General features: G+C 36.3%; 1 protein-coding gene and 1 pseudogene across 3 annotated transcripts in view; one reads left to right on the forward strand and one right to left on the reverse strand.

The window, feature by feature from the left end:
• KHDRBS2 (KH RNA binding domain containing, signal transduction associated 2) overlaps positions 1-16,286 on the forward strand; it is a 627,085-nt gene that overhangs the window by 115,212 nt on the left and 495,587 nt on the right. For all 3 annotated transcript variants that reach the window (XR_004056854.1, XM_030928982.1, XM_030928983.1), the window contains exon 2: positions 2,184-2,311. Coding sequence is in view for 2 of the 3 variants with exons in the window: in XM_030928982.1 (XP_030784842.1) it covers positions 2,184-2,311 (128 nt within the window). In the remaining variant the exon portion in view is untranslated. The remainder of the gene's footprint in view (positions 1-2,183; positions 2,312-16,286) is intronic.
• Positions 6,615-7,108, reverse strand: LOC115896908 (annotated as a pseudogene).

Raw genomic sequence — 16,286 nt, forward strand, 5'->3', positions numbered from 1 at the left:
TCACAAGGTCAGGAGATCGAGACCATCCTGGCTAACCCGGTGAAACCCCGTCTCTACTAAAAAATACAAAAAACTAGCCGGGCGAGGTGGCGGGTGCCTGTAGTCCCAGCTACTCGGGAGGCTGAGGCAGGAGAATGGCGTAAACCCGAGGGGCGGAGCTTGCAGTGAGCTGAGATCCGGCCACTGCACTCCAGCCTGGGCGATAGAGCGAGACTCCGTCTCAAAAAAAAAAAAAAAAAAAAAAAAAAAAGATGATTATAAATGACTTTGTAAAAATTATGCAGTGTAGATTTCACTCAGGCACTACATGGGTAAGTAATGTAATATTACTCCAAAATAATTGTTTCAAATTCCACACAGCCCAAATACATAGTATGCAAAAACATTACTAATTGGAATGTTTTAGGAATTTTTCTTTAAGGCATTTGAAAACATTTGGGGGAAAAATTTTAGTTAAAGCTAGAATAACAAAGAAGAAAACTATTAGACAAAATATATATTCCCCTTACCTTTGGAAGTAGTCAGATCTTTAAAAGATAATTGTTTTAAAATGCAATATAAATAAATTTATATGAAACATGTTCATACTTAATAACTATCATCACCTTTTCTCTACTCCAATATAACAAATATAGAATGTTTTGTTCTATCCATAGCAAAAGTGAAACACTGTCACATTCATATCTTAATTTAGTTATTATTTTAGTACACTGACCAACAGCAAAGAACAAAAAGAAATATTTACTGATTATGTCATGGTCTTAATAATAACTATATAAAAGGGAAATTTTCAAAATGAATTTTTAATAATTCTCCAAAACACTTATTTTACATAGTGCATTGCATGAGATGACTCTAGTTGTAACTACACAGTCTTTTAACATCTTATTCCTACCTTGTCAGCCTCGTTTCTCAACTAGACAAATGTAAGTTGGTTTCCTTGTTTGCTTGCCTTCTGCTGTGATTGATTTTGCATATTACATACTATGTTATCCTTAATAATAAAAATACAATGTGACTGCCTTCCTTTATTCTTCAAAGTGGTCCAGAGGCTTACCATTGCATCACAATATAAAGTAGAAAGCATCATGTATCCTAGAAGTTCTTACATGATTTGTCCTATAATCACCCATCAAGCCTTTTTTTTTTTTTTTACATTCACTGTTCTTCTACCACACAGGCTTTCTTGCTTCTTACTATTCCAAGAGCAAGTAAAGCTTGTTTATCATCAGACTGTTAAGCTCTTCTCAGTCTTTTCATGGCTTATTCTTCTCTGTCATTCAGGGCTTTGATCAAATGTCACCCTTTAAATCTGAAGTAATAGCCACTGCTTGACTCTCCTTTGTATTCATAACAGCATATTTTATTATTTGCCTCCAGCCATAACTGTATGTGTGCCCATATATTCATTTTCTCGCTCTTCATTTTCCACGTTAGAATATAGAGTCTGTAAAAGCAGACATTTTATTGTTTTCTGTTGTATTTCTGGTACCTAGTAGAGATTTAACATTTTTTATGGAATGAATTAATTCAAAAATGAAGGAGTGGATAAGTATGCTCCAAAATATCAAATTTGATAATATTCTAATGTTTTTCTTAAACACCTATATAGATAATGTCTTGTTGATGAATATGAATGTTAGCATTTACAGATTTAATCATTTATATGACTTTTCTATAACCCCTTGTAAAATATCATGCAATTTCTCTTTACTACGTATTTTAGCTAACTAAATAATTACCATTTTAATTATTTTTATTTTCTTAGGAATAATTCTTAGTAAAAATAAAGCATATATCCTTAAAATGTATTTTGTTCTATTTATTGCTCCTAGAAAAAATTAAGTTTGTTAAAATAGTTTAAATAGTCAAAGGACATATATTACCTTTTTAATTTTGTTTGAAGATATTAAAATTAATTAAATTCATCAATTTTTTCACAGAAGACACAGTCACATCTTCAATTATCACTTTTTAGTTTGAGTTGACAGAGCTTCTCTTACATACAGTAGCAGCATTCACATAACTGTTAGCGAGATGCTGTTTCAGGCCTTTTATCACTATTCATCGAAATCTTATCTGAGACGACGAGTAATATGAATATTATTTATGATAGCATTTTTCAGCATATTTATAACATTTTTCCTTATTTCACTTGTTTTCTTCCTGTGTTTTTCTTCCAGAAATTGAAAAATTTCAAGGTTCTGATGGAAAAAAGGAAGACGAAGAAAAGAAGTATCTTGATGTCATCAGCAACAAAAACATAAAGCTCTCAGAAAGAGTACTGATTCCTGTCAAGCAGTATCCAAAGGTACTACCATATATACTTTGTTCTCATAGAATTGATTTAAAAAATGATAAAATATTTTATTTATTTATTTATTTATTTATTTATTTATTTATTTTTTATTTTTTTTTTTTTGAGACGGAGTCTGGCTCTGTCGCCCGGGCTGGAGTACAGTGGCCGGATCTCAGCTCACTGCAAGCTCTGCCTCCCGGGTTCACGCCATTCTCCTGCCTCAGCCTCCCGAGTAGCTGGGACTACAGGCGCCCGCCACCTCGCCCGGCTAGTTTTTTGTATTTTTTAGTAGGGACGAGGTTTCACTGTGTTAGCCAGGATGGTCTCGATCTCCTGACCTCGTGATTCGCCCGTCTCGGCCTCCCAAAGTGCTGGGATTACAGGCTTGAGCCACCGCGCCCGGCAAATATTTTATTTATTGACTTTTATAAAATAAATATTTGACGCTTCATAATGTAGGTATATGCAAGCACGTGATATTGACAGAGGGAAAGGAAAACTTTTGAAAGTGCAATGATGAGGGTAATTTTAAACTGAAGGCTACAGCATTTTTGTTCTGTGAATGTAGGAGGCATAATCAGATATTTTAATCATGTATTCAAAATATAAATGATACATCAATTTGTCCAAATATGTGCACCCACATGATTATCTTCGATTCATGTTAAAATGTATCTCCTTATTATAAAACGGAGTAGAGTTAATTATACTAAATATGTAACATTAGAAAATTAGCAGGGAATTATTATTAATATATCTAAGAAAATCATTTAGGTTATTAGACTCTTAGATTATAACCTATAGTCTTCTATAATCAAAGTTTATTCGTAAAATAATTACAATATCATTCTTAATGTTACATCTTTCTTTAAACTAATTTTTCACTAGTAGATCATTGATTATAAAAGATAGCATTCAGTGGCATGGTTTTATCAATTATATTCATACATTTCAATGGGTAAAAAGAGGGATTTTTTGTTTTGGTCAAATGAATGGAGGAAACTAAAATGTAAACTCAAAGATTCAAGCTGATAATTAACTTTCTGAAGAGTGAATGTGAAGCAAGGACCATGTAATTATCCTAATAGTAACGATTACAGAAATAAATGCTCTGGTTTACCAATTGTCTTCTACTATGATAAACTTTAGTAAATATAATTAACTAGATGCTTTGTCTATAATTATTTCAAACAGGGATAAAATTGTTAAAGCCCAGCAAACCATAAAATTTGTCTTTGAGATAAAATGTTTTGGGCATGGAATTTGTTTTTGAGCTCGACTCTACTACAAGAAAGCTGTTTAAAATGGGTGTATGTTTTTAAAATAAACTTTATTAGATTTGCTTTATAATCGTGTTCTCTTGAATATTAAATTGGGCAGGCTTAGAAATGTACATGAAAAATTTGCATGGTAGTGAAATGAGGTAGAAATATGTCGGAGTATAAAGAATAATATGTCGTTTTTCACTTGATCAATTAACCAGTTATAGTCTTGAATAGAAGGTTCTTTTCTTAAATCATACATTTAAATATGGTATAACTTGATGATGATTCTTGGAATAACATATTTGTATCTCTGGATAAGGGAAAGTCAATGACAGACTCAATACCTGCCTCTAAATAAAAATTTAGTTCTGTAGTCTCTGATCAAATTACACTGACAAGGTATGTAAGACATTTAAAGTCTTGATGGCTCTTCAAGTTCCCATATGAGTGGTTTTTTGCTGATTATTACTGGATCTATGTTTGATTCAGAATGATGAATACCCAAATAAGAATATTCTATGATGTCAAATTTTTGTCTGAAGTTTAATTTTGTAATGTATAAGAAAATGCTCTAACAATAAAACTGCTTATTCTCAACTGCCATGGACCACGGATCACCAGCAAACTATTATGTCTCTTATAATTTTTAAAATTATGGAATGTTTAGGCTGGGACTAATCTTGGAAATCACAGAATATATAAAACTTTTATTTTATAGATGAGGTAACTGAAAAATCATGAATTTTTCAAGGTCATGCTTCTGTTAGAGATGGAAATCTTTAGTGCAGTTAGTATAATTTTAGGCTCTTCATTTTTGGTGCACCGTTACATTTTTAACTTGACTGATCATGCCCACATATTTGCATCACTTTTTCATGTTAAATGTGGAAGAATGTGAAAAATGATAACACCTAATAGTTTTATGGAATAGTGTCAAATAACAATTCATGCTTGAGAAAATTTACCATTTCTTTAAATTATGAATAGCCTGCGAAACTCCTTTAATTTATTTTTAAAGGAATATTCATTTCATCTAATTATCACACAAAAGAGAACTTTAGAGGTTTTCTACAGAAAAACAGTGAAATTCTGAGGAGGAGACTATACTCACTTATCAAAGTTGACCTACCTTGTTCTTGTTTTTATAGTATAATAAATCATAATATTTTGAAAACAAACTATATCTTACTATATTTAATAATCTTTTGAAAACACACCATATTTTATTATAAAAGTTGTGATTTTTTCCTGCTGTTCGTTGTCCATTTCTTAGAAAAATATCAATCAGATAGTGTTAAGATTGTGATCACTAAACTTGAGCTGTATTCAATGTACATTTATGAGCTGTAAAATGTGTGATGTGGTGTAATACTATGAGCTGTTGAGCAGAACACAACAGTATTTATTGGTTTAAAGTTGAATCTTTTGTAATAGAAAAGTGATTTATCCTTCAGGGGGCCACACTGGTGAAAGACTTCCTTTACACAGCTTTCTCTCAGAACGATTTCTCCCCTTGACAACTGCTGTCTATTTGTACCAATAATTAATGTGTTGATGACACAGTCCTCTCAAAGAGCAATAAATGACTATGGGAATTCTTAGGGAAATGGTCCTCTCAAGACTTTACTACATGACTTTTTTTGGATAGATTGTGTTTCAATTACTCTCCAATTTCAAGTGAATTTGTTGACATAGTTGAATACTACAAGAAATTGAATGAAGTTTAAAATTTAATTTATAAAAATTACTCTTTAATTTTTACTCTTTAAAAAAAAATGCTCTTTAAGATTGATTTATCTAGCCCTGGTGCTTTACATTTAATAGTTTGACTTGGGGAAATATGTCATATTATAATATTAAATTATTTTAATGAGTAGTTTTTCTTATTTGGCTATACACACACACACACACACACACACACACACACACACACATATTTTTTTTTTAGAAAAGCCGGCATAAAGCACTTTTATTGCAATAATAAAACTTGAGACTCATATATGGTGCTGGGGGGAAGGGGCAGCAATGATTTCTCTCACCAAATCACTACACAGGACAGCAAAGGGGTGAGAAGGCACTGAGGGAGGAAAAGCCAGGAAACTCTGAGATCAGCAGAGGGAGCCAAGCTCAAAAAACAGGAGATGCTGAAGCTGTGATGACCAGCATCATTTTCTTAAGAGAACATTCAAGGATTTGTCATGATGGCTGGGCTTTCACTGGGTGTTGTCTATAGACAGCACCTTCAATTTAAACTGTCAATTAAAGTTCTTAAGATTTAGGAAGTGGTGGAGCTTGGAAAGTTATAAGATTACAAAATTCCTGAAAGTCCATTAGAAAAACCACAGGATGAAAAAAAATAAAAATAACAAAATAAGCCAGGCTACGAGGAAGGCTTCAGAGGTCCCTGCGGGCCCAGGGAGAGATGCCTATATTGTCCAGCATTGCAGTGAACATGATCTGCTTTCAAAGGCAGAGAGTTTAAGGGGAGGGTGGGGTGGGAATGGTGGAGGCAAAGGCTCTCCCCATCGCCACCTCAGTTTTAGGTAGGGTTTGTAATTTAACCCAAGGACATCTCTCAACTTGGAGAATAATTCAATCCTCAACAGCACCTCAAATCTGCTATGGCTTTGCAGCGCAGCAGCAAGAATGTTTAATGTATAATAGATAAAAATTTCATCTAAAAAATTAAAATAAAATATTCTTGCAACCCCCGGCCCCCAACACCAATTCCTATTCTAACATTAACCTATCACTTGTGCTGCTAATGCCTGACCATGTACTTAACTGGAAACCTATATCCAAAAGACTGAAACTGAATCTTCATCCCAAAATGAAAACAAAATAAAATGAATAACTTGAGGTTTATGGCATATAGTTTAGGTAAACACACATATGAGGAGAAAGGGGAAGAGGAAACGGAGGTGTCAGAAGCAAAGCTGAGTGACAGAACACATTCAGTCAGGGCAGATGTCTATACGGAGTGGAGTGGAACATCAGGAAAAGCTCCATATGGATTCATGCGCACACGTCTGGAGGCACCAGATCCCTCTATGGCAGACCAACGAACAGGGAGCTAAGGGAGGAGGCCCTTCCTGTCATTCCAGTTTTAGAAGCTCCGCATCGAAGACGAGAGTGGCATGTGGTGGGATGATGCCTCGGTGCCCAGTGGCACCATAGGCATAATCTGGAGATATAGTCAGTTTGGCTCTCTGACCCACACTCATCTGGGCAACCCCTTCTTCCCAGCCTCGGATCACCTCCTGCTTGCCTAGCATAAACTTAAAGGGCTTGTTTCTGTCCCGGGAGTAATCAAATTTCTTTCCATCTTCAAGCATCCCGGTGTAGTGCAACACGCAGGTCTGGCTGCACTTCGGGAAGGTGCGCCCGTCTCCTGGGGAGATGGTTTCCACTTGCCTCCCACCGCGGCGGCGGACGCTGAGCGCTCTGGCAGCGCTACGTAGACCGGACAACGACCCGGCAGCGGTTCCACGGCTCTGCCTAGTCCCTCTTGGCTTTGTATTTTTATAATAAAATTAATAGACATGTATTTGTGATTCGTGCTAAATGAGTAGAATTTAGCTGCTTTTGCCTACAAAAGCAAATAAAATAATGGGCAACTATTCGGATGAATATGTTAATTTGCTTCACTTTAGTACCTTTTTTTTTACTTTGTATATGTATCCCATAAAATAATTTTGTGTACCTTGAAAATACACAACAAAATTTATTTCAAAAGAGATTAATAGAGAAATAGATGTTGTACATCTATTGTTTGCATTTGCAAATGTTTCGGAATCACAGCAATTACTTATTTTTAATATTCAATTTAGTTTCATGGTTACATGCACAGATTTATTATATAGGTAAATTGTGTGTCATGGGGATGTGGTGTAGAGATTATTTCCTCACCCAGGTAATAAACATAGTACCTGATAGGTAGTTTTTCCATTCTCACCCTACTCCCACCCTCAACCCTCAAGTAGACCCCAGTGTCTATTGTTCCTTTCTTTGTGTCCATGTGTACTGAATGTTTAGCTCCCACTTGCAAGTGAAAACATGCAGTATTTGGTTTTCTGTTCCTGCATTAGCTCACTTAAGATAATGTCCTCCCGCTCCATCTATATTGCTGCAAAGGACATGGTAACTTCTTTTATGGCCGCGTAGTATTCCATGGTGTATACATACCACATTTTTTAAAAATCCAGTCTACCATTGAAGGGCATCTAAGTTGATTCTGTGTCTTTGCTGTTATGAATAGTGCTGTTATGAGCATATGTGTGCATGTGTCTTTATGGTAGCATGATTTATATTCCTTTGAGTATATACCCTATAATGGGATTGCTGGGTCAGGTAATAGTTCTATTTTAAATTCTTTGAGAATTTGCAAAACTGCTTCCCACAGTGGCTGATAAAATTTACATTCTCACCAGCAGTGTATAAGCATTTCCTTTTCTTGGCAACCTCACCAGCATGTGGTATTTTTGGACTTCTTAATAATAGCCATTCTGACTGGTGTGAGGTGGTATCTCATTGTGCTTCTGATTTGCATTTTGTCTAATTATTAGTGATGTTAAGCATTTTTTCATTTGCTTGTTGACCACATGTATGTTTTTTGAAAAGTGACCGTTCATATACTTTGCCTACTTTTTAATGGGATTGTTTTATCCTTGTTAATTTTTTTATGTTCTTTGTAGATGCTGCATATTAGAACATTGTCAGATGCATAGTTTGCAAATATTTTCTTCCATTCTGTAGGTTGTATGTTTTATCAGTAGTTTCTTTTGCTGTACAGAAGCTCTTTAGTTTAACTAGGACCCATTTGTCAATTTTTGTTTTTGTTACAATTGCATTTAGTGTCTTTGTCATGCAGTCTTTGCCAGGGGTTACTTCCAGAATGATAATTTCCTAGGTTATCATCCAGAGTTTTTGTAGTTTTGGATTTTGCATTTAGGTCTTTAATCCTTCTTGAGTTTATTTTTGTAACTAGTGTAAAGAAGGTGTAAGCTTCAATATTCAGCATATGGCTAGCTAGTTATCCCCATTGCCTGTTTTTGTTTTTCTTTTTTTTTTGACTTTGTAGAAGATTAGGTGATTGTAGATGTGTGACTTTATTTCTGGGTTCTCTTTTCTGTCCATTGGTTTAGGTGGTTGTTTTTGTGCCAGTAACATGCTGTTTTGGTTATTGTAGTGTATAGTTGGAAGTCAGGTAATGTGATGCCTCTAGCTTTGTTCTTTTTGCTTAGGATTGCTTTGGCTATTTGGACTCTTTTATTCTGTTCTATATGAATTTTAGAATCATTTTTCTTAATTCTGTAAAGAATATCATTGGTAGTTTTATAGGGATAGGATTGAATCTGTAAATTGTTTTGAACAGTATGGCCATTTAAAAACTATTGATTCTTTCATTATCCATGAACATGGGATGTTTTTTCATTTGTTTGTGTCTTGTCTGATTTCTTTCGGGCAGTATTTAGTCATTCTCATTATAGAGATCTTTTACTTTTTTATTTAACTGTATTTCTAGGATTTTTGTGGCTATTGTGAATAGATTGTGTTATTGATATGATTCTCAGCTTTGATGTTGTTGGTGTATAGAAATACTACTACTGATTTTTGTACATTGATTTTGTATCCTGAAATGTAGCTGAAGTTCCTTATCAGGTCTAGGAGCTTTTGAGAAGAGACTAGTGGGGCTTCATAGGTACAATATCATATCATCTGAAAATAAGGATATTTTGGCTTTCTCCCTTTCTCTTTGCATGTCTTTTATTTCTTCTTCCTGCCTGATTTCTCTGGCTAGGATTTCCAGTACTGTGTTGAATATGAGTAGTGAGAGAGGGCATCATTGTCGGTTCTGGTTTTGAAGGTGAATGCTTTCAGCTTTTGCCCATTCAGTATGTTGGCTGTGGGTTTTTCATAGATGGCTCTTACTATTTTGAAGTATGTTCCCTCAATGCTTAGATTGTTCAGGGTTTTTAACATGAAGAGATGTTGAATTTTATTGACATAATTTTGTGTGTCTATTGAAATGATCGTACGGTTTTTGATTTTAGTTTAACTTGTGTGAATAATCACATTTATTGATTTGCATATGTTAAACCAACCTTGCATCTCAGGGATAAAGCCTATTCGATTGTGGAATATTAGCTTTTTAATCTGCTGCTGGATTTGGTTTGCTAGTATTTTGTTGAGGACTGTTGCATCTATGTTCATCAAGGATATTGGCCTGAAGTTTTAGTGCTTTTTCATTGTGTCTATTCCAGGTTTTGGTATCAGGATGATACTGTATTCATAGAATGAGTTAGAGGTTTAGAATAGTTTCAGTAGGAATGGGACCAGCTCTTCTTTATATATCTGGTAAAATCTGGCTGTGAATTCAACTGTTCCTGGGCTTTTTCTGGTTGGTAGTCTGTTTATTACTGATTCTATTTTGGAACTCATTATTGGTCTGTTCAGGGATTCAGTCTCTTCCTTGTTCTGTGTTGGGAGGTTGTATGTGTCCAGGAATTTCCCAGTTTCTTCCAAGTTTTCTAGCATGTGTTATAGAGGTGTTTTTAATAGTCTCTCAAGGTTATTGTATTTCTGTGGGATCCCTAAAGTGGTAACATCCCCTTTCTTATTTCTTTGTGTTTACTTGGATCATCTCTTTTTTTTTTTTTTTTTTTTTTTTTTTTTCTTTATTAGTCTAGCTAGTGGTTTATCTTATTTATTCTTTCAGCAAACCAACTCCTGGATGCGAACTTTTGTGTTTTTTGCATGTTACAACTTCCTTCAGTTCAGGCCTGGTTTTGTTTATTTCTTGTCTTCTGCTAGCTTTGATGTTGGTTTGCTCTTGTTTCTCTAGTTCCTCTAGGTGTCATGTTAGGTTGCTAATTTGAGATCTTCTTAGTTATGTGATATGGGCATTTTGCACTATAATATTTCTTATTAATAAGGCTTTAGTTGTATCCCAGTGATTCTTGTATGTTGTATCTTTGTTCTCAGTAGTTGCGAAGAAATTCTTGATTTCTGCCTTAATTTCATTGTTCACTCAAAAGTCGTTCAGGAGCAGGTTAATTTCCATGTAATTCTGTGGTTTTGAGCAATCTTCTTAGCATTGATATATATTTTTATTGTGCTGTGGTCCAAGAGCGTGCTTGGTATGATTCCAGTTTTTGTTTTGTTTTGTTTTGTTTTCAGTTTTCTGGGGATTTTTTTATGGCCAATCGTGTGGTCGATTTTAAAGTGCCATGTGCAGAGAGAAACATATATTCTGAAATTTTGGGGTAGAGAGTTCTTTAGATGTGTATTAAGTTCGTTTAGCCAAGTGTTGAGTTCAGGTTCTGAATATCTTTGTTAGTTTACTGTCATGATGATCTGTCTAATACTGTCAGTGGTGTGTTGAAGTCTCCCACTATTGTTGTGTGGTTATCTAGGTTTCTCTGTAGGTCTCTAAGAATTTGCTTATTAATCTGGGTACTCCTATGTTGCATGCATATATGCTTAGGTTAATTAAGTCTTCTTGCTGAATTGAACCCTTCTATTATGTAATGTACTTCTTTTTCTCTTTTGATTTTTGTTTGCTTAAAGTTTGTTTGTCTGAGATTAGAGTAGCAACCCCTTATTTTTGGTTTGTTTGTTTCTTTCCATTTGCTTTGTAGATTTTTCTCCATCCCATTACTTTGAGCCTATGGATGTCATTGCATGTGAGATGGGTCTCTTCAAGGAACATACAGTTGGGTCTTGTTTCTTTATCCAGTCTGCCATTCTGTGCCTTTTAGTTGGGGCATTTCACCCATTTATATTCAAGGTTAGTTTGGATATGTGTGATTTGATCCTATCATCATGTTATTAGGTAGTTATTATGCAGACTTGACTGTGTAGTTGCATTATAGTGTAAATGGTCTATGTACTTGTGTGTTTTTGTGGTGGTACATAATAGTCGTTTGTTTCTATATTTAGTATTCCATTAAGGTCCTCTTGTAAGGCAGTTCTGGTATTAATGAATTCCCTTAGCGTTTACTTGTCTCAAAAGAATCTTATTTCTCATTTGCTTATGAAGCTCATTTTGGTAGGATATGAAATTATTGGTTGTAGTTTCTTTTCTTTAGGAATGATGAATATAGGCCCTCAATCTCTTCTGGCTTACAGGGTTACTGCTGACAGGACTGTTGTTAGCCAGATCGGGTTTCCTTTGTAGGTGACCTGCCCCTTCTCTCTAGCTGCCTTTAATGTCTTTTATTTTATTTTGACTGAAAATCTGATGACTATGTGTCTTGGGGATGGTCATCTTCTATAGTATCTTACAGTGGTTGTTTGCATCTCCTGAATTTGGATATTGGCCTCTCGCAAGGTTCAGGACATTGTTATGGACAATATTCTCAAATATACTTTCCAAGTTGCTTGCTTTCTCTCTCTCTCTCTTTCAGAGATACCAGTGAGTTGTAGTTTTGATCTCTTTACATAATCCCATATCATCAGAGGTTTTCTTCATACATGTTTTTTCTTTTTTTCTTTATTTTTGTCTGACTGAGTGGATTTGTAGAACCAGTGTTTGAACTCTGAGATTCTTTCCTCAGTTTGGTCTATTCTGTTGTTAATACTTGTGATTATATTATTAAATTCTTGTAATCCATTTTTCAGCTCTATCAGATTACTTTGGTTCTTTCTTTAAATGGCCACTTCATCTTTTATTCTCTGTAATGGTTTATTGTATTCCTTAGATTACTTGGATTGGATGTTTACTATCTCCTGAATCTCCGTGATCTTCATTCCTATCCATACCCTGAATTATTTATCTGCCATTTCACCCAGTTCAGCCTGGTTAAGAACATTGTTGGGGAACTAATGAAGTTGTTTGGAGGTAGGAAGACACTCTGGTTTTTTGACTTACCAGGGTTCTTACACTGGTTCTTTTTTCTCTGTGTGGGCCAATGGTCCTTTAATATTTGAAGTCACTGTCCTTTGGTTGGGTTTTTTTTTTTTTTTTTTTTTTTTTTTTGCATTTATCTTCTTTGATGCCCTTGGCAGTTTGACTTTGGTATAAGGCGGGTTCAGTCAACTGGCTTTGATTCTGGAATATTTCAGGGGACCATAGCTCAGTTCTGCACTCCTGGGCTACATGCTCTTACCCTGAGTGGACTGGTACCAGGTCCCCATCTTTGTTCTCTGGCCCCTTGAGGTGAGGAACCTGCTGTGCTGGGGAGGCTAACGTGATTCTGGTTTGTGGTCACAACTGTTTGATGGGGGATCCCAGCCAAAGTGCTTCGTCAGGGTGGTGGCAATGGGATCCATGATTCTTCTCATGTGCCAGCAGCCATGGTGGTATAGCAGGGTGCACATGTGTTGGCTGGGATATGCTGGCAAAATATTTTAGTCCTGTATTTTTTGGCCATAGTCCAGTAGGTGGCACTTAAGAGTGTTAGCCAGCAGATAGGCTCTTACTCCGCTGTGTGGCTCTTCTGTTTTTTGGCACAGTTGGCAGTAGTTCTCTGTGATGCTCCAGAGACGGATGGCCCACTCACGTAGTCTGCTTCCAGGCCTTGGAGGAGCCCCCTTCAATCAAGCTCCATCCCCGCGTTTCTTTTGCTGGGTGTTTTATTCCATAAGGCTTCCTCAGGTAGCGGCAGTGGTCTGCAGACAGGCTGTAGTTGGCCCTGTGGAGGGAGGCACGCCCTGATCCTCCATCAGCCTATGAACAAAGGTGTCTCACTTCTTTCGGTGAAGGCTTCTCCCTGCTTAGTCACCAACCAAGCCAGCAGTGGGTGGGGTCAGACGACTGTCCTGGGTACTTTCCCAGGGAACACGTGATTGTGCCTTCCCACAGAGTTTGGACAGAAGTAAGACAGCGGGCTAAAAGATCTAGCAGGCGTGGCACACATTGCTACCAGTGTTGGGGGTAGGTGAAGTCACCCGCCCTGCTCTCTGGTTATTTTCTAAGACAACAGAAGGCTGTATCCACCAACTGAGTTCAAGCAGAAGAGGGACTACTGGGCCAGAAGCTGGCCCCAAGCTTTGTCTGGTGAGGGTGAATGGATCAATCTTACTGCTCCCACACATTCCATCAGGGCTATGGCACTGGTACTAGTCTGTTTCAGGGTCTAAGGCTGGAGAGGTCTCTGTGGACTTCAGAGTTACCTTTGCCAAAACTACTGGTAGCTCTCTGCCTCAGTTTAGAAGTGTGTGGTGTAGTGCAGCGGGGCCAGGGGCATTTTCCCATCCCCAGTCTTGCACAGGTCCCTGTCAAGAGAATCTCCCATGGAATTTCTATATGGGGAGCTTTCCCTTATGGGGAGCTTCTCCTGTCTACGCATTGATTCCACATGGGTTTCTGCCCAGCTTTGTTCTTCTCTGCTGTGTCCTCTTCCTGCCTTGATGGATCCCAAAGCGATTTCTTAGGTGATCAGCTTGTTGGGTCAGCGTTCACTAGCCCTTTTCTTTCCTCTCCATGAGAGCAGTACACATGAGCTTCTTGCTTCTAGTCCGCCATTTTGACCCTTTGCCTCTACAAAGGCAACTTGTGTCAATATGTTCCTCCATATTCCTAAGACATTCTTGAAGAATCTGGAGGCTGACTCTAGGTGCACTGCCTATGAGTTAGCCCTGCTTTGCAAGGAACAGTTAAAAAAAAAATGTGTGTGTGTATATACACACACACACACATAATTATATATGTATATGTAAATATAAATGTATATTTATATTCATGTATACATATATATTTATATATATGAAGAGAATAAACACTATTCTTAACATTTGCTATTTCTCCTCCACATATACTATGTTTCATTGTCCAATATGCCATTTCTTTCAAAGTTTAACATCTCCACCTATTGTGCATATTACAGTCAGCATCATAATACAATCTCTTTCAGGCATGCAGTGATCGTAGCTCACTGTTTTTGCCTGTACATGTGTAAATGTGGTACTGGCTTCTTATAGTAAGTTGTTGGTAGTGTAGGAACTATGTGTATTGAGTTTACTTGCAGTTTTAAATGTCTTCAGTACAATTACATCATGAGTTAGTGGTGAAATGCAAAGCTGTTACAGATACAAAAAGAATAAAAACATAGCTTAGGGTATAAATTTGATATTAATGAAGACAATTGTTATCCTTGGAGAAATGATAAAAATTCCATATTTTCTTGTGCCACAACAAACAAGTGCCTTGTAGGATCTAATAAACCAAGGTATACCTAAATGGCACAAGCTGTGCTATATTTTGTTACTGCTAGATATGCAAAAGGAATGCTTGGCACATGTCTGGGTAAACTGAGAGACCATTAGAGGACAGGAATGTGCGGCTTCCTCTTGTAAGAGGGTATCTAGTTGTTGCTTGCTGGTGTACCTGTTTGTTCGCCTAGGCAATTCAGCCTCTCAATGCCTTTTAAAAGTATCTCTTTGATGTACCTTTAGAATTCTGTGAAATACATCAGACCTTTTCTTCAATTAAATTTGCCCCAAGGCCCACTTTATATTTCTTGACTTGAGTTACTGCCAACTTTTTAAAGCAATATCTTGCCAGGAGTGTAAATCTGCCCCAAATTTGACCTTTTTTAAGATCAAACGCAGCCACATTCCCCTGTGCTGGTTTTCAAATCAATTTCTTATGTAGATTTATGCAGAAAATTAAAGTTCCAAAGTGTTTAAAACCATCTCACTTGCTCTATACTTATTCTTATTCTATTTAGTCCCAGAAAAAGGGGCAGCCTTCTGTGCCTGGTTGGAAGAAGTCTCATCCATGATTGCAACTTGCCATGTCTTCCCACAGAGTGTGAGTTTCCTTCTTTATACATCAAAAGATGAAATACCCAAGTCCAAGTACTTGATGAGTGTGATTTTTCTGACTTTTAAAGTAGTTATCAGATCATTTAAGAATAGTTCCTAAATGTGGAAACTACGACTCTTGTGGAAACTAAAACTCAAAGCCAAATATAACCACTTACAATCTTGGAAACACATCTATTTTTGTAAGCAATATGGTTTTTCAGAAGCCACTCTGTAGCTTACAGCTTAAACCTGTTTTATCTTTACCACAGACCACTGCACAGCATTGCTTTTTATTTTTCTAAAGTAAATGGAAGAGAGGATTTGACGGGCTTTGTGATTTCAGCTTCATTCATATCAGTTTCCCAACTCCTCGTTTGTGAATTTAAATTTTAACTGAGAAAACGATATGACACTGATTCACATGTTTATGAGGAAAAAAATTTCAAATTGCTGTAGACTATACTCTCTCAAATAGAATGGCATGTGAAATAATCCTGTTTTCTAGGAAAATTTAGAAATTTTCAGTGGTATTATGTCTAGAATTTGTCTTTTCTGATTACCTGTCCTTTTAATTAATGCCTATCCCATGTACTTCAAATATTATTTTTCCATTTTGTATTTTTTTAATTTTTTATGTTTTCCTCCCACATTGAGTCATACATTTCTAATTCTGAATTAGTTGTGCTTATAGTCACATCATTTTTTATGACCCCTTGCAAATATGTCCTTGATTTTCCTGAAATCATACCAGTCTCCTTTTCTAGGTCTAGTGAATATTCAGCCTGTTTTAACTAGTTGTTTTCATTCTCTAACAAAACCCCTAGCCCTTTCCTTCTCATACCTCAGGCTAATATTTTCTACCTTATTTGGGAGGGTTGCTTCTTATTTTCACATTTACCCTCAACTGGAAAACTGAAGACTGCTTCAAAAGGACCATTAAAATGCAGGTGCTTTTAGAAAAATGTCCAAAC

The sequence above is a fragment of the Rhinopithecus roxellana genome, chromosome 4, assembly GCF_007565055.1.
Source record: "Rhinopithecus roxellana isolate Shanxi Qingling chromosome 4, ASM756505v1, whole genome shotgun sequence".
NCBI lineage: Eukaryota > Metazoa > Chordata > Mammalia > Primates > Cercopithecidae > Rhinopithecus > Rhinopithecus roxellana.